This window comes from Monodelphis domestica, chromosome 2 (assembly GCF_027887165.1).
Source record: "Monodelphis domestica isolate mMonDom1 chromosome 2, mMonDom1.pri, whole genome shotgun sequence".
NCBI classification, from domain to species: Eukaryota; Metazoa; Chordata; class Mammalia; order Didelphimorphia; family Didelphidae; genus Monodelphis; species Monodelphis domestica.
In genome coordinates, this window is record NC_077228.1 from 62229239 (window position 1) to 62248491 (window position 19253).

Below are 19253 nucleotides of genomic sequence, written 5' to 3' on the forward strand. Positions count from 1 at the left end.
TTGTACTCATCATTGGTTAAACCGAAGCTAGGGTCTTGGGTCTAGTTTTGGTTAGTATGTTAAAAGAACTGTCAATAAGCTAGAGTATAGTCATAGTAAGGCAACTTGTATTGGTTGAAGGAACTAGAAATATTTAACTTGGAAAAAATATGATTTACAGAAGTATTTGGTTTGACTCAAGAAGCACTTCTCGAGCGCATGTATGCAAGATATTCTCCAAGGTATTCAAGTATATGAAGCATTACCATTCAGAAAAGGGGTGAGATTTTTCCTGTGTGACCTCAGAAGGCAGAAGGAGGGCTCATAAATGCAAGTTGTACAGAGACTGATGACTCAAAGAAGAACAGACTTTAAATTTTTTTTAAAAAGCACTGTTTGGCAATGGGATGGCTTTCTCATAAGAAAACAAGTTGCGTATTTCTGGAGATGTTTAAACAGAATATGGACAATGATCATTAATGCTATAGAGGGGATTGAAACTTTAGGTAAGGGGTGGACAAGATCACCTCTAAGATCCCCGACAGTTGTGGAATTATAGGATTGCTCTCCCCTTGAGAAATTCTGCATTCTTCTACAGAAACAAATTTAAAGGTTTCCCAAACCTGATATTCCTCAAGTCTAAGCCACAAGTGGATAACTGTGACTTACATCATACAGAGGTATAGATCCCACCCCCTCCCAGAATCCATCTCTGGAATTCCCATTTTGGGCTTTAGAAAGAAATAAAATTATTTTACTTCTAATTGCATGTGTTTCGATCATCTTATTAACTGTTTCCATGTCCAAGGTGTTGAGTCGAATGTCCACAGCAAAATGGTGGAAGGGAATGAAGTCTCCTCTTCCACAATGCTCACACTTATGAGCATCTTCCTCTAGAAAACGGGCACATTTCACATGAAGAGCTGACTTCTGATCCTTAAGCCAGAGCTCGTAGGCTGTCTTCTGCATTATAGGTTTGCAAAATCTCAAGATGTGACTCTGAGTCACCTCATTCTCCTCCACTATCTGGCCACTTAAACCTTCTAAAGGGAATAGAATAGTTTTATTATTAACTGGTCTGTCAGCAGAAGCTACATCTTAATTTAACATGGACTTTTTAGGATTGAGTGGCTTGCCTCAAGGAGAAAGATGGTTCAATTCAACATCTACTCACCTATCTTTTGGGAGCTCTGCAGAGCCAGAGATCGGTGATGCACCTCAAAAGTGGCATTCTTTCGGTTGGTTAAATGCCGAAGCTCTTTGTGGCTCTGGAAGCAATAGAAGATGCTGGACTGAACAAGAGTCGCCAGGGCTTTGACCATCATCTTCATGTTCCAACAAGGGAGGATTTCAAAGAGTAGTGATGTAGTAAAGGTCTCTCCAATAATGGCAGCACACCTCACCAACATCTGTTGAGAAAGGCTCATGCTATCTAACTGGACTAGGGAGATTTCTGCAAACAGAAAGCCAAACAACATGTAAATTGTCATCCATCCACATCAGGTAACAGTAAGAAGTAAAAGCTAACATTCTTGCTCTCTGAAGGGAAACTTATTTTCTTCTAAGAAATATTTTTAGAACCCACCTTGGGGCCAGCACCCAGACTATGGACATAAAAGATAGAATGATTTTATTTATACAGCACACTAAGATTTGCAAAGCACATGTGATCTCATTGGCTCCTACCCCAAACCCTGAGAGCACTATTATTATCCCCATTTTACATATGAAGAAACAGGCTGGAAAAGGTTAAGTGTCTTATCCAAGTTACCCAGCTAATAAATGTTTGAGGCAGAATTTGAACTCAGGTCTTACCAACTCCAGGTCTGACCCTCTACCTACTGTATCACCTATCTCTCCCTTCAAAAAGCTTACAATCTCTTTATAACTCTAGAACAATAGGAGACTGTATAATTGGTTGCTATGTTGGATGCTACAAAACAATTAACCAGGTGCTGCAGGGCTCAGAGTGGTGGGCTTGGAGTCAGGAAGACTTGAGTTCAAACCCTGCTTCAGACACTAACTGTGTAAATCACTTAACCTCTGTCTGTCTCCATTTCATCATCTGTAAGATAGAGATAGCCCAAAAACAAACAAACAAAAAAAAAACAACACCTACTTCCCAAGGTTCCATTAGATCATGAGCTCCTTAAGGGCATGGGTTGTTTTTTGCCTCTTTTTGCATCCCTGGCACTTAGCACAGTATCTGGCATATAGTAGGTGCTTAATAAATGTTCACTGATTGATTGAAGGTTATTTTGAGAAATGAGATGTTTTAAAGTTCTTCATGAATCTTTTTTTAAACAATATTTTATTTGATCATTTCCAAGCATTATTCATTAGAGACAAAGATCATTTTCTTTTCCTCCCCCCCCCCCACCTCTCCCATAGCCAACACGTGATTCCACTGGGTATTACATGTGTTCTTGATTCTAACCCATTTCCATGTTGTTGGTATTTGCATTAGAGTGTTCATTTAGAGTCTCTCCTCAGACATGTCCCCTTAACCCCTGTAGTCAAGCAGTTGCTTTTCCTCGGTGTTTTTACTCCCACAGTTTGTCCTCTGCTTGTGGATAGTGTTTTTTAGATCCCTGCAGATTGTTCAGGGACACTGCATTGACACTAATGGAGAAATCCATTATGTTCTATTGTACCACAGTGTATCAGTCTCTGTGTACAATGTTTTCCTGGTTCTGCTTCTTTCACTCTGCATCACTTCCTGGAGGTTGTTCCAGTTCCCATGGAATTCCTCCAGTTCATCATTCCTTACAGCACAATAGTATTCCATCACCAACATATACCACAATTTGTTCAGCCATTCTTCAATTGAGGGGCATCCCCTCATTTTCCAATTTTTGGCCACCACAAAGAGTGCAGCTATGAATATTCTTGCAAGTCTTTTTCCTTATTGTCTCTTTGGGGTACAAACCCAGCAGTGCTATGGCTGGATCAAAGGGCAGACAGTCTTTTAGTGCCCTTTGGGCATAGTTCCAAATTGCCCTCCAGAATGGTTGGATCAATTCACAACTCCACCAGCAATGAATTAGTGTTCCCACTTTGCCACATCCCCTCCAGCATTCACTACTTTCCTCTCTTCATGAATCTTAAAGAGCTATATCAACACTAGCTACCATTATCATTATTGCTAATCCCCAAAAGGGAGACCCAAAGCTGGTTGACTTAAAGGGGATGCCTGCACCATAGCTATCTTCAAACACCTGCAGGGTTGTTCTTGAGAATAAATGGCTGGCCATCTGTGGTCCTGAGCTAACAGAAAGAGAAAAGCACCACCTGGAATGGAAGCCCACACATTGTAACAAATAAAAGAGATAAAAATTTGTCTCCTTGGACATAGTGTAAGTCACAGGGCAGCATTTTCACTCTTCCAGTAACAGACTTCTAAACCCTGGCTGCCAAAGCACAGGAAAAAGACTCAAGAGCATCCATGGTCATCTTGATTCAACCCCTCAACTTGTGCTAGGGAAAGATTTCCCAGAGAGTGACTCTACATGGGGAACTGTGAATGCATGACTACAGAAATCAAGCTTCCTGAAAATCCTTGGCCTAACAACTCGTGTGTGTGTGTGTGTGTGTGTGAGAGAGAGAGAGAGAGAGAGAGAGAGAGAGAGAGAGAGAGAGAGAGAGAAAATGAGAGAGAGAGAGAGAAAATGAGAGAGAGAGAGAGAGAGAGAGAGAGAGAGAGAGAGAGAGAGAGAGAGAGAGAGAGAGAGAGAGAGAGAGAGAGAGAACACGAGTGCACAAGCATTTCCCCCATTCAGGGATTCCAATGATGTTCACATTCCTGAGAGAATAGATTTCTTGTGTTGTTTCTGCTTTTCTTTATATTTTTGCATAGGAATAAAGAGACCTAGCAGTTGTTTTGAAGGTGGTCAAGGTACCAGTGGGAAGAGCCCACTGAGAATCAGACAGATAAGTGACTTCTATGTGGTCACATATGTAGGAAGTTTCCAAGTCAGGAAGGCACTAATGTCATGCTGCCATTCGATGAATGTAACAGGATTTGGATTGAAGAAGACATTGACTTTTTTGGGGAGAAGAATCAGGATGCTGGTTTGATTGCAATGGAGGATTGGTGTGGAGAGAGGTTCTTGCCAAATCCAGTAACTTTTTCTTAAGCCTTATTTTCTTTAGCCTCTATGATATATCTAACATTGTGAATCATCTTCTTTTTGAAACTTCCCCAAAACTTGACTTTTGTGCAAAAAAAATCATTAACATGGTTTTCCTGCTACTTTTCCAACTCATCTTTATTTCTTACCTTCTTTCCTCCTCTTCTTCCCACCCTGTATCTGAGAGAATTTGCCAATATTTGGGCCTCGGGCCTTTCTGCTCTTTACTCTGTGTGCTATCTTCCTCAGAGATGAATCCATCTTCCTGTCTTCCATGACCAACTTCTTTGTACTAATAATTTCCAAACCTTCAAATCTATGTCTTGAGTCAACCTCTTGTCAAAAGTTCTAGTCTCATATGTCCAAAAGTTTGCTAGCGATCTCCATCTACACATTTTTCTATAACCTCTGACTCCCTTTCCTTCTTCCCTCAAAAAAATAGATTTGGTTCTGAATTACTTTCTTATTTTAGCAAATAAAAATTTTTGAAATATGAATTAATCTTTTGAAAATTGAGAATTCTTTGGTATCTTAAACGCCAGTTCTTATATACAATAAAAGATTTAGATGTAGAAGGTATCAGAGATGTGAGTTGAATATATACTATACTAACTAACTATGGGGCTTTATGTGAGTAACTTACTTTTCTACATCTGCTTCTTTTTCTGGAAAATGACTGGATGATCTCCTAAAATCTCATAATTCAGTGGTTCCATGACATTATCTGAGAAGTTTAGCTCTAAAAAAACCCCCTCTGCTAGCAGATTTTGGAGGACAATTTTTCTATGTTGAGTCATGATCACTCCAAAAAGTATGGTCTAATCATTTATGCAGGAAAAACAGATGCATGAAACCAACAGAACTCCCAAATAGGGCCAGAACCCGATTAAAATGTAACTGGGAAATGTTTGACAAAAGAAATAAAAATACAATACAATGTTGATAATGCTAATTTGAAGTTTCTAAATCAATTTTATCCAATATCCACCTCCTCCCCTTCTCATCCCATTCTATTTGAGTTTGGCATGACTGCTTTAGACCCATGATATTCATTTGAATGGAAATGAATACATATATACATGCAAGTGAATACATATATACAGACATACATATCTATCATGGACAGATACTGCAAATGGAGAGTGAGCTGGGCCCAGAATTGAACAGGAGGAAGATCTGATCTAGATTTTCTTCCTTTCTGCTTAGAAATTAGCTTATCAAAGTAAGGGAGGCAAAAGTCTTTTTTTTTTTACCTTTTAATGTTGCTGGAGGTGACACATTTTTTAATCTGACACCGCTGGCAATGTCACAGACGTCTATTCTCTCAATGGTAGAGACTGAATACATATCTACGTTTATCTGGGGTTTAGTGTAATTTTCTGTAGAGAAATTTTAAAAAAAGAGAAGGTGGGGAAAGAAAGAGAAAAAATGAAGGAAATGCATATCATCTCCTTTTGTTATTCATCTTAATGCTTGGCAGGAATTGAGGCCACTCTCATGCAACCAGCAGACAAAGCTTTTTGTGGGTTTACACAGTCATGAGGGAAGTCAGAAGAGGAAATCTGCTGGTGTTAGTTGACTTTCCTTTATACAAACTCAATAAATGAAAAACCACAGTTTATGGAGAAAGGACAAATAGGAGAAGATTGCTTCTTTTACAAAAGGATGCCCAATGCCTTTAGAATTTTTCCCAATCCAGAATTTTGTTTTTCAGGAACACATTATTTTGTTAGGTGAAATATGTTTTATTCATGTATATTTACACACATAATCTACATATCATTATAAGATATGTGTTGTATTACTTCATATTTCACTACATTGTTACATATTATACATATGTCTATTCTTAAAAACAAAATATATGGATGTATTTACACAAATAAATGTGTACAGGTCTATATAAATATATATATGTGTATACCTCTATTTATACACATGCATCATCTTTGTAAAAGACTAAATTGGTAGAAAGAATTCTTGATTTAGATTGATATACTAGAAAATAATAATTAGATCTGGATCTATAACCAAATGGCAAAGCTGCCTGGTAGCATTAACCACTGATTGCCATCCTTCCTGACTTCATTCATTCATTGTCAGTCTAATAATTATCATTATTATGGGGCACCCACTAGGTGTAAGATGTAATGCTTAGTCCTGTGAAGAACAGCAAGAAATCTAAAATCTGGCCTTTGACATTCAGAAGTTATATATTGCTTAGTTAGAGAGTTCACAAAAACAAAAATCACCTCTTTTTGGTTTTGTTTTGGGACTCTTCTTATGATTTTTAAAACTATAATGGTGATAGAACACTCTTGACAATGTAGATTAGCACATATACTAATGTTTAGTCTTAAAGTGATGACTAGGACCTTGAATGGTTAAGAGACATGCCCAGTCACACAAACAGTTAAATGTCAGAGGCAAAATTTGAACCCAGGTCTTCCTGATTCCAAAACCAACTCTGTCCACAATGCTACACTGCCTTCTCCAAGGTAATATTTTATCTTTTGATAAATAATTAGAACAACATAAAGTAATGATAACCATATAAGAGATGATTATTGTCTTATTAGCTAGGAAATTCTAATGTAATAAGAATTAAGAAGAAACAGAGATCAATTCTGACCGGTGATTAAGTATCCTCTTCATGGAAAAGGTTAGATTTGAGCAAGGTTTTGAAAGATGGGTAGAATTTCATTAGATATGGGAGAGAGAGAGAGGGCATTCAGAGCAGAGAAAATGGCAAGGGCATAGCTGTAGGATATTTGAGGGACAATGAGTAAAGAAGTTTGGGCAGAGCAAAAGGTTTACACAGAGAAGCAATTAGAATGAAGGGAGGAAGGGAAGAGGGGAGAGAAAGAACATGAATCATGTAACCATGAGAAAATATTCTAAATTAATTCAAGTTTAAAAATTATAATTAAAAAAAGAATAAAGGTAGATTGAGGTACCAAGTTCCCAGTATGATCAATTTATTAGTAAAGTATGAACTTACCAAAAAATAAGATCTCAACTTCCTCAACAAAGCTAAGACCCTGAATGAGGAGACAACTCTTTTATAGTTTTGGGGAAGAGAACTTTGTGGGCAGGGAACAAGTTATGATCGCTTAAAAGAGTTCAACATCATGAATGGCAAAATCAATGTGATTGGTCACAGAGCTGAGGCAGGGGAGACAATATTATAATTAGAAACTGGGAATGAGGGGCTAGCAACAACCTCCTCCTCCTTCCCTTCTCTGACTAAGAAATGTTCATTGTTTAAGTCCACCCATGAAATTAGAGATTGTGGACAAGACTTCTTTGGGCAACAAACCAGACATTTTGGAAGGACAGTTTGGTGGTATCAAGATACTAGAACAGGATCTCTGGTGTTCACTCACATCCCTCAGAGATAACAGATTTTCTTGAGGCAAGAACAGAACAATGATTAATAGAAATGGATTTCTAAATTATAAATGAATTTGTCTTAATTGCTTGATATATCAGTGTTCATAAAAACAAGGAATCACATATAATCCTTTAGTTAGGCATCAGCAACTATGATTTTAGAAATAGACCCAGTTACTAAATTAATCATTTATAATACATTAATTATAATAACAACTAGGGAAACTATTAATATGTTAGAATTTAATAGCATCTCACAATATTAAGAGCTTCTTTTGGAGGAATAAAACTTTGAGACTTTGTAATCATCTAGGAAAGCTGTAAACATGAAGCAGGAGATAAACTGTGGCCATTTGGAATGTTAAGTATGCAACTTGAGTTGTTTGTCCTAATGAGCTAACAGGAAGACAACCTGTCCGGGGTGATATTTGCTCTTGTGAGGATTTCTACTCACTTAGATTTTGTGAACAAGAGAGGTGGCTCTGGCTTATCTTTATGCCTCCTTCCAGAGTCAGTGTGATGGGTTTAGCCTGAGGGTAATGAGGCTATTAATTGTAGGACCACTTAAAATGCTTGACAATGTATTTTTTCTTAACTTTTACTAAAATGGATTAACTTGTAGAAAATGTTACCAAAATATTATAAGATATTTTAACATGCTTGAAACACATTTTTAATCACTTATGATAATTAGCTGTGAAAAGACTATAAAACAAACTGCTGAACCTCTAAATGAGGTCTTTTCCCCGACTGGATATGGTGAGACCTCTGACTATATTTAAGCACAAGTAAAGTCAAATCCTAAACTCAGGATTATGGACCAGATATTTTTATTTCTTACAAAACTTAACTCATTTCAGACTAGCTGAATTTCTGAACTAAGTTCAGAGAGAAAGAAATCAAGACTTGGACAGTTACAGGACAAAATCAGTTAACTGTAAACAGGATCAATTAAAAGATGATTCAGAGTTGGCTCAGTGGATGAAAAGCCAGACCTAGAGACAGGAAGATGTGGGAGGTCTTGGATTCAAATCTGACCTCAGACACTTCTTAGTTGTCTGACCCTGGGCAACTCCTTTAACCCCCATTGCCTAGCCCTTACCACTCTTCTTCCTCAGAACACATACTGTAATGATTAAAATAGTGGAAGACATAAACTGTGGCAGATAAAAGAGTGTTTGGCTTAAATTGTGGCCGCAGAAAATATGTTTTCAAGACAGTGTCTTGTATTAAATCAAATATAAGGTGGTTGCCAGGGAAAAATTCCCAATTATTAAATATACCCAAGTCAGCTGGGTTTTATAGAGATTTTAATTAATACAAATGAGGAATTAAAGAAATGGAGAGAGAGAGAAAAAGGAAATAATGAGAAAAAGATAGGCCAGCCCAGGCCAGCCCTGGCCAGCCCAGGCCCAATCCCTAAGAGAGAGATCAGTCAGTCTTTTATCCACTCACCACAAGATTTGTTCAAGTAAGCATTCTAGTGTTCAGAGAGACAACAGTTCAGCTTTGGCCAGCTGCCATCTCCAGAGAGAGTTCCTCTGAGACTCCCAAGGCAGTTTTTCCTCTCCTTTTAAAGGGAATTTTCTCCTATGTCACCTCCCCTAAGTTCTCACATCTACCAATCACAGTAGACGTTTTCCAAAGGACAGACCATTCTTAATTCACACCTAAGAAGGCTAAACTTTTGAGTAATTCACGCCTGAGAAAACCTCTGAGTAAGTTCTCACCTCTTTGCTCCTTGTAAATTCACAAGTTGCCTGATCTTTATAGGTACTTAGCACCCTTTTGTATTAGATCTAAAAATAGGCACAGCTTAAGCACTTTTGCCTTACTATAAATATGGGTTTAAGTATTTTTCATTGTTCAGCAAGGAGTTTCTTCCCCTAAAGCAGGCTTAAGTAGGGGTGAAGTAGAGTTCTCACATTCCTGATCTAAGTTCCTTCATTGTTTAAAATGGAGAATGGTCTTAACCAAATCTTATGAAGTAGGGTCTGAGAATTTTTAAGGTTCACAATACACAGTATTGATTCTAAGACAGAAGGAAGGTAAGGGTTTAAAAAACAAAAGATGATACAGATTCAATATGATTATTTCAATATCAATAAATCTGCTACTGAAAATGCTAACTAAACTCCTTTACAGATTTTGTGTCATACCAATCAAATGACCAAGGAGTTACTTTATAGGGGTAGACAAACTAATAATTCATCTGGAGAAATAAAAGACCCAGAATCTCAAGGAAAATAAATTTTAAACATAGGAATAAAAACAGGGAAGAGCATTTCCAGACCTCAAACTAATTTTTGACCTGGCTACACTACTGTGGTATTTCTCTACCCTCTACTTTGCCCCAGGGAGCTCATTATTAGAGCATCCTCATCATCCTGAAAGATCTCATGAGTCTTGGTACTCTGCCTTAATCACTGCTCTCTGCCTTTCTTTTGGAAGAGTGGAGTCAAGAAGCTCTATTTATTTTTTTAATATAATTTTTCTTTTTTCTTTTTAAAAATATTTTTCCATGGTTACATGATTCATGTTCTCTCCCTCCCTTCCTTCCCTCCCTGCTCCCAGAACAATTCTACTGGGTTATACATATATTATCACTCAAAACCTATTTTCATAGTATTCATTTTTATAAGAGTAATCTTTTAAAATCAGGGTCCCAAATCATATACACATAGAAACAAGTGATAAATTATGTTTTCTGCTGCATTTCTTCTCCAACTGAAGAAGTTCTATTTAAAAAGAGATCTCAGTTCAGAATATCTCCTAATAAATACTCACTTGACTATACTACTGTGGGACATCTTTGACTTTTCCATGATGCCCCATAGTTAGGTAACTTCCCCAGTTACCCCCCCCCAATTTTCACCTTCCTTTTGTGTTTTGTCTTCCCATAGTAGATTATAAGCTCCTTGAGGGCAGGAACTATCTTTCTTTTTCCTTATTTGTATTCCTAGCACTTAGTACAATGCCTGGCATAGACCAGGCACTTAATAAATGGTCATAAAATATTAGCTATTAACCAAGACATAGTTGTTAACACTATTGGGGACTTGTTAAAATTTTTAAAGTATTTCAAAGGAGCAGACTCATGGTAAAAATCAGAAATAATTTAACTCAATGATCTAGAGTATGATAAACTCAAGAACCTAAACTCCTTGGGGAAGGGTTCCCTATTGACAAGAACTGCTGGGGAAACTGGAAAGCAGTTTGACAAAAAAAAAATAACTTTAGATCAGCAGCTTATGCTATACATCACTGTAAGTTTTGAATGGATATGGCTTGGCTTAAATATACAAGGTCACATCATTTTTAAATGGAGGGAAAAAAAGATGGAATTGGTCCAACCATTTTGGAAAGCAAATTAGTATTATGCTAAAAAAATGATCCAAAGGTCTCACTGCTGGGCATATATATACCTCAAGAAGATCAAAGATAGAAAGAAATGTCCCATAATTGCCAAAATGCATATAGCTAAACTTTAAATGGTTATAAAGCAGCAGAAGTGCTCTACAAGCCAGCTGAGTGGTATAGTGGATAGAGTACCACATCTGGAGTCAGGAAGACCTGAGTTCAAATCTGTCCTCAGATACTCACTAGTTGTGTGACCCTGGGCAAGTCATTTAACTTAGTTGGCTCAGTTTCATCATCTGTAAAATAAAAGGAAATGGCAAACCACTCCAGTATTTCTTCTGCCAAGAAAATTCCAAACAGGGTCATGGAGAGTGAGTTACAACTGATATGACTGAGCAGTGACAAATCTCTAGAAGGGGCAGCTATGTAGCACAGTGGATGGAGAACCAGGCCTGGAGTTGGGAGGTCCTGGGTTCAAATTTGACCTCAGACACTTCCTATCATGTGGCTCTGGGCAAGTTACTTAATCTTGATTGCCTAGTCCTTGCTGTTCTTCTGTCTTAGTATCAGTTCTAAGTAAGGGTTTTAAAAAATAGTTGCCTACTATTTAGTGAATGGTGTAAATAGAGTGTGAAGATTATCTTTGAGATGTTATTACACTACAAGAAACATGAAGAACTCTAAAAACATAAGAAGACACAGAAGCTGATGCTGAATGAAATCAGAACCAGGAAAACAATAATGCACACTAATTACTAATATGTAAAAGACAAGAAAAATGAAACTGAGCACTATGTTATCAAGGTATCCAAATTTGGCCCTAGAGAAAAGATATTAAGATTCACCTATTTTCCCCCTTTCTTTGTGTGGGTAGGGGACTATGAACATGATAATGTGCTGCTAAGTTTTGCTGAACTATGTGTTCTCTCTCTCTCTCTCTCTCTGTCTCTCTGTCTCTCTCTCCTTCAAGTAATGACTTCCTGGGTAGGGAAGGAGGGAGGAATATATTCAGAAATGAAAGTCATATAAAAACATGTCAATAAAAATTTAAAAATTAATGGAGTGGTTGCACCATAGAAATATTGGAAGAATTAGATAGAAATATCTCTTTCCAGCTAGGTGGCTCAGTGAATTGAGATCCATGCCTAGAGATGGGACGTCCTGGGTTCAAATTTGGCCTCACCTACTTCCTAGCTGGGCAAGTCATTTAACCCCATTACCTAGCCCTTACCGTTCTTCTGCCTTGGTTTGATGAGGAAGGTTAAAAAAAAAAAAAGGAATACCTCTTCCACAACTGTGACTAGAGAGGAATTATTTTACCCAAACCAGAGCTAGGGAAGATCTCAAAATATCAAACAGATCCCTTTAGTTTCATTTAATAGAAAACTTGTGCATGAACAAAATCAATATAACTAAGAAGACAAATTGTCGCTTTGAAAACATTTTTGCAGCAAGTATCTCTGATAAAAATCTTATAGCCAAGATATACAGGAAATGAATATGAGTAAATAAGGTCAATATTCATTCTTTAGTGGGAAATTGGTTAAAGGATATGAACAAATAATTCTCAAAAGAAGAATGAAAAATTAATAACAACCATATGTTCCAAATCATGAATAACAAGAGAAATGCAAATCAAAATAACTGAGGTTTCACCTGCCACTCAGCAAACTGGCAAATATTAAAATAGATATAGATAGGTAGATAGAGAGATGAGATAATGGGGAGAGAAAGAGACAGAAAGAGGAAGGAGGACTTAAAAAAATCTTCTTTAGCCTCATCATAACTCAAGGATGGAGGTGTTTTATTATCCAGTGTTATACAGATAATGAAACTGAGAAGCAATTTCCCTAGGTTCACTAATTAGTGAGGTTCCGAGGTCAGATTTAAAGTCAGATTTTCCAGACTCCAGACCAGCTGCCTCTAAGATTTATGCAAGCTCTTTTTGTGGTGGCAAAGAATTGGGAATTGGGGGGATGTCCATCAATTGGAAAATGGCTGAACCAATTGTGGTATCTGATGGTGATGGAATACTATTGTGCTGTAAGAAATAATGAGCAGGATGATTTCAGAAAGAACTGGAAAGATCTACATGAACTGATGCAGAGTGAAATAAGCAGAACCAGGAGAATATTGTACACAGTAACTACAGTACTGTGGAATGATCATCTGTGATGGACTAGCTACTCTCAGCAATATAATGATGTAGGACAATTCTGAAGGACTCACTTATGACAAAGAATGCTATCCACCTCCAGAGAAAAAACTGTTGGAGTCAGAATGCAGATCAAAGAATACTATTTTTCACTTCAGTTTATCTGTGTTTTTATTTGGGGGTTTTGGTTTTATGTGAGTCATTCTCTTACAACAATGACCAATATGGAAGTATGTTTTATATGAAAATACATGCAAAACCCAGATCAAATTGCTTACTATCTCTGAGAGGGGGCAGAGAGACAATTTAGATCTTGTAATTTCAGAAAATGTATGTTGAAAAATTACATGTAATTGGAGAAAGAAAATATATTTAAATTTAAAATTAATTTTAAAAAGACATGCTATTATTTACTTGTATTTTTTTATAATTCTTTTTGCCTATCTCTGAATGCCCTTTATGAGCTTACTGACCCTCAAGAGTTCACCTTTGAATCTAGTCATTAATTTCATCTATGTTTGTATAGGTTGGTAAACCTTCCTCAGTTTTTATGCTCTTTCCCCTATACTGTGCTTCTCTTATCTTTTGATTGTTTCCCCAAAATTTGTTCCACCTACTGAAAGATTATTGCTATTCAAACCAGATTCATGGATGATTTCTTCAACCCTCATAAACACACCAAACATCAGAGAATAAATACTCTGCCAAATTCCCAACTGTGTTACTCCTTCTGAAAAAGAGATTTATATAGGGAAGTAGAGGAAGAAAAAATGTCATTCTCTGTGACATACTGAACAAGACGTTCCAGTTCTTCTTTTGCTTTTCTTCTGGTTGATATTGATGGATGATGAGAACCTTGTGATGGTCGAGATTTTTCAGCAGTTCTTCACCATAAAATGGAATCCCACAGCTTCCTTCTACTAGATAGCTGTAAAGGAAGCAATGGGAACTTTGCTTATGTTGAAAAATTATCTCTGATAAAAGGGAAAGAGGAATTGGAATTTTTCTTCATAGCTTCCTGATCACCAGAAAACTTAGGGAAATGGCCTCATTTCTTCTCCCCTCCCACCGTTTAATCTATTCTTTTCCCTTGCTGTTCTTCATCTTCATCACTCCCACCCTCTTTATTTCTTTAATATTTTTCACCAGATACCCTGGTGAAGAATAGTCATGATCACCATAAGAGAATGAAGTAAGCCGAAAACTGTCATTCAACTCTTCAAATGATGATTCTTAAATTTGTAGCATTTATACTATTGAAATTATTAAAGCTTATGATTGCACTTGAGACTTTTGGGATATCTGCTTTATAAATGCAAAATGAAAACAAGAAGGTATAATTAGCCATAATTCTCAGTTGGAATCTTATTGGACTAACCCTGAATTAACCCTAGGCAGGAAGGGTTTAGTCATGTCCTGAAGAGCTCCTTTGATGATCCAGCCAATTCTGGGTCAGCATTAATTCCCCCAGACCACAGGACATCCCTTTGGACTGAATCTTAAGATCTGACCACAGATCCTAGACCCAAACTCAATCCACTCTTGTGCAAATTTGGATCCATAAGGATGACCAAGAACCAAGTAGGATTTGGAGATGGTACAGACAGGGTATCATTTGCATTGAAGTTTGCCACCTTGCCCCCTGTTCTCAATTAAAATGAGCACATACCCTTGACTACCATTTTGTATTAAGAGAAAAGGGAAGTGGTATTGATGATCTACTGCCACTAAGCAAGCAGAAGTCATAGTGGGCATGGGAAGGAGTCATGATTATAATAAGCAGCTCCTTATAAGGATTCTAATAATAATCATGGTCCTAATAATCGCAGTACAACATATCCATATAGGATTCTCCACAACCAATAGATTCTGGAGTTGGAGAATGAAAACAAATACTTTTCAAGGGTTGGAGAAAACCCACTTTGGGCTTACAAACAATTCATATACCATTGTAGTAGATACTCAAAGGTAAAAGAAGACCATAGCTATTGCTTATTCACAGAGGTCAAACAGATAAGTAAATAATTAGCCTTACTGATCCTTCCAGAAGGAAATGGTGGATGGTGGCTTGACCCTTTCCTCCCAGATCTCCTCTCCTAACTCTGAGGGTGAGGGACCTCTTCTCTTTTTCACTAAGGATCTTCTGACCTGTTTTGAGGTGTTAGTTACCAAGATCTGAGGATAAGAATTGGTGGCACTTACACTTCCAGCTCCTTGGGGATGCTGACCACATGGAGGTCAAAACAGACCTTGGACAGCATATCTTTCGAACTTATCTCACCAATCATGACAAAGGTAGTATTCCGATTCTTCATGATGGCACTAGCAGCTTTACAGGGGGTTTCCAGGAAAGGAGACAATGCCAGGATAAAGAACACACTGACTTTCCGGATCAGCTCCTCCATGAATTTCCAAGATGCTATGTCAATGTGCTGGGATTCATCAATAATGAAAATGAGCTTTTCCTCTCTACTTGTCTAAGCAAGGCAGGGAAGAGAAAATTCAAACTCGTGTAGGATTTCTATTTTCATGACTATCTGAGAAGTATAAATATATATGTATATATATATATATGCATGGTTTTTGCTGTGTTTGCATTTAGAAGTGATCAATTTTAAGGAAAAACTCTCAAATTGTATCTCAAGAATTCACTTTCAACTTCCACTAATTTGAAATTTATGATCATTTGGGCAGTACAGATTCATAGTATAAATAAAACCATAAGGAGAACTTCCTTTTAAAAATGTAAAACCTTACTTTAGCTTGAGCATTTGGTTCAAGGGCTATATTGCTTGACCAGGTTTGTATTTATATACAAATGCTTGTTGTGCTCATTGAACATCATTTTTTATCTTATCAATAATTTGGGCTTGTACAAGGATATCTATTTGATATTTTGTTTTCCAAATTTGAGTTATAATCATAAATATTAAAATGAATAAATCGCATTAAGATGGATAATGCACACTTCCTACTAAGATAGACAGTCCTTTCACCAATTAGTTTTTTGAAAGATTTTACTCTTTCTGAGCCAGTTAAAGCACTTTGTATGATTAGTCACATGCTTGTCATGACCCTGTGACAATACTTCTGTCCACGGGATTTTCTTAGCAAAGATATTGACGTGGTTTGCTAGTTCCTTCTCCAGTGTGTCCCCATTTTGCAGATGAAGAACTGAGGCAAATAGGGATTAAGTGACTTGTCCAGGGTCACACAGCTAGGAAGTTTCTGAGGCTGGATTTTAACTCAGGTCTTCCTGACTCCAAACCTTGGGTTCTATCCACTGTGCCAACTAGATTCCCTAGAAGCCTATTTTAAGACCTTTTTAATTTCTCTGGAAATATTATTATCCGAAAATTATATTAATTATATATATATATTAACATACTATCTGAAATATATATCTGAAACAATAAATGTTGCTCTATTCTAAAAATCCTTTCCAGGCTTCTCTTCTTGGAAAGATGGGTTAAAAGCAAAAGAGATTAGGAAATAGAAATTAAGGCTGAAAACTAAAAAACCAGACTTTGAACAAAAGATATCTCAAGATCATTAGCCTCCCCAACCCTGGAAATGTTGGGGTTAAGATCCACTTCCCCTTAGTGCCCTCTTATGAGTTGAGAAATCCAAGGTCCTTGAAGTGAATGATACAAGAAGAAATCAAGTTATTCTTGCTGATCATTATAAGTGTCTTGTTTGGGAATGTTCATCCAAAACTGTGTTTTCACATTATATATGACACTTCTTCAAGAATCCCGTAAGTGATACCTTGGATTGTCTTAGGGTAGAGAGCTGTCTGAAAGCAGGGGAGGAACTATGCTAGTGGAAATATTTCTCTCTTTAAATAAGAAACATTTGCGTATGAAGTATGAAGTGGTTAAATACTTTTTTTTCTGGCAGATCTGGACTTAAAACACAAAGTAAAGTAAAAAAAAAGTTTTAAGTCCAGATCTTCCAGATCTTCCAGATCTGCCATATTTGTATATAATAAAATAAAATTACATATATATTATTATTTTATTTTATTTTGGACATAAGCCATAGTATCTCAGGTTACATTTGCTACCAGCTACAACCCTATTTTTGAGTTTAGCATAAATTGAGTTTCTTCTTCCCAGTTCCATTTCCCTTGCAATATTTTTAAACAGCCACCTGGTGGCAACAGTATTCTGGAGAGATATAGGTGATAATCATGGACTAGAGAACCTCTTCCAGAGGATGTTTGAATCTGGGGTATTGCACCAAGAATTGATGACTGGAAGTTAAGCGACTTGCCCAGAGTCACCCAGAGAGGAAGTGTTTGAGGCCACATTTGAACCCAGGACCCCCTGCCTCTAGACCTGACTCCCAATCCACTGAGTCCTCTAGAAGCTCCCTTTTTCATTTTGTGTTCATTGGGAAAAGGCTTTAGTGAATATCTTCCCCATCCCTTCACTTTTAACCCATGCCAGTAGCTTGGACTCAAGCTGTTCAAAAACACATATCTGAGTCCTGGTAATTGCAAAGTTGAGCCTTTTCCTTCTGGCTCCCAGGCCTGATCTTTCACAATTCCCAAGGTGGAGGGCTCTGCTCCTTTCACACAGAATAGAAAATAATTTTTTTGGAGGCCATGCCTGGGACCCATTTCTGACCTTCTAGAATGAAAAAAAAATATGGTAAATTAATAAATAAATTAATTAAAGATAAAAAAATAATAAAATCTACAATTAGCCTTCTGCTGCAAGGTCTTTCCTATGAAAGCCATCATGCTTCTCCCAGAAGCAAGTTCCCTTGCCAGATACTTTGCCCATGAGCCAGACCCCCATAATAACTAGAAAACAGCATTATCCAATGCCAAAAAACCATTCACTCTAGAGTCAAAAAGGATGCACATTCAAATCTCATTTCTGATATGACCTGTGTGATCTTGGGAAAGTAACTTAATAGCCTTGATCCCGTTTCCTCATCGGTAAAACTGGCCTCTGAGGTCTCTTCCAGCTCAAGATCAAGCCCCATCTTCCGTAGGAAGTCTTTCCCATTCCTCTTAATTCTAGTGCCTTCTGTTGGTAATTCCTCCTTATTCTGTGTCTATTTTATTTGCACAAAGTGGTTTGCAGGTTCTCTCTCCCATTAGATTGTGGGTTCCTTGAGGACAAGGATACTCTTTTACCTTTCCTGAAGTCCCCAGTTTTTGGCACAGTACCTGTCTTACTGACCAACTGGACAATCTTACAGCCAGATGGATAAAAAGACCGTATATAAAAAGTAGGCTGAGACCCAAAGAAAACTATGCATTTTCTTTGACCTAGCAATACCACTCCTGGGGCTTTATCCCAAAGAGATCAGAGATAAAGGAAATGGAACTTCTTGTTAAAAAAATATGTTTAGCAATTCTTTCTATAGTGCTAATGAATTGGAAACAAATTGGAAATCTGGAGGAGATGTCCACCAGTTGGGGAACACTTGTACGTGGTGTGGCATACAGTTATAATGGAATGGAATGGCGTACTGTGTCATAAGAAATGGTGAACAGGATGAGTTTAGGAAAACCTGGAAAGACTTGTATGACTGATGCAAAGTGAAGTAAACAGTGTATACAGTGACAGAAATTATTGTAAGATGATCAGCTATGGGGGGCAGCTGGGTAGCTCAGTGTGTTGAGAGCCAGGCCTAGAGATGGGAGGTCCTGGGTTCAAATGTGGCCTCAGACACTTCCCAGCTGTGTGACCCTGGGCAAGTCACTTGACCCCCATTGCCTAGCCCTTACCACTCTTCTGCCTGGGAGCCAATACACAGTATTGACTCTAAGACAGAAGGTAAGGGTTTTTAAAAAAAAAAAACAAAAAAAAGATGATCAACTGTGAAAGCCTAAACTATTATCAGTGAAACAAAGTCCCAAGATAATTCCATGGGACTCGTGATGAAAAATGCTACCCATGGCCGAAGAAGAAGGATTGTTGGAATCTGATTGCAGATCAAAGCATGCGTTCTTCCATTTTATTTCCTCTATGAGTTTTTCATTGTGTATGTGTGATATGTGTCTTCTGTCCTGGCACAGGGACTATGTACATACATATTACATAAAAGTATGGGTATAACCTGTATCAGACTATTTATCAGAGAGTGGAGAGAGGGAGAGTATCTGAATCACAAAATGTCAGAGAACAATCATCAAAAATCATTTCTATATGTAATTGGGCGGGGGGGAGGGGGAAGAAAGTTTAAAAACGTAGGCAGGAAACTAGCATCATGAGGAC

General features: G+C 37.4%; 1 protein-coding gene across 11 annotated transcripts in view; it reads right to left on the bottom strand.

Moving 5' to 3' along the window:
• Positions 1 to 19253, bottom strand: part of ADCY10 (adenylate cyclase 10) — a 136553-nt gene that overhangs the window by 40187 nt on the left and 77113 nt on the right. For 9 of the 11 annotated variants that reach the window (XM_016429938.2, XM_007480711.2, XM_056815495.1 and 6 more), the window contains 5 exons: positions 15220 to 15494; positions 13809 to 13945; positions 5363 to 5488; positions 1154 to 1432; positions 738 to 1022 (listed from right to left, as the gene is read on the bottom strand). In XM_016429938.2, the coding sequence (XP_016285424.1) occupies positions 738 to 1022; positions 1154 to 1432; positions 5363 to 5488; positions 13809 to 13945; positions 15220 to 15494 (1102 nt within the window). The remainder of the gene's footprint in view (positions 1 to 737; positions 1023 to 1153; positions 1433 to 5362; positions 5489 to 13808; positions 13946 to 15219; positions 15495 to 19253) is intronic. The other 2 variants (XM_007480713.3, XM_007480714.3) reach the window with 2 other exon arrangements.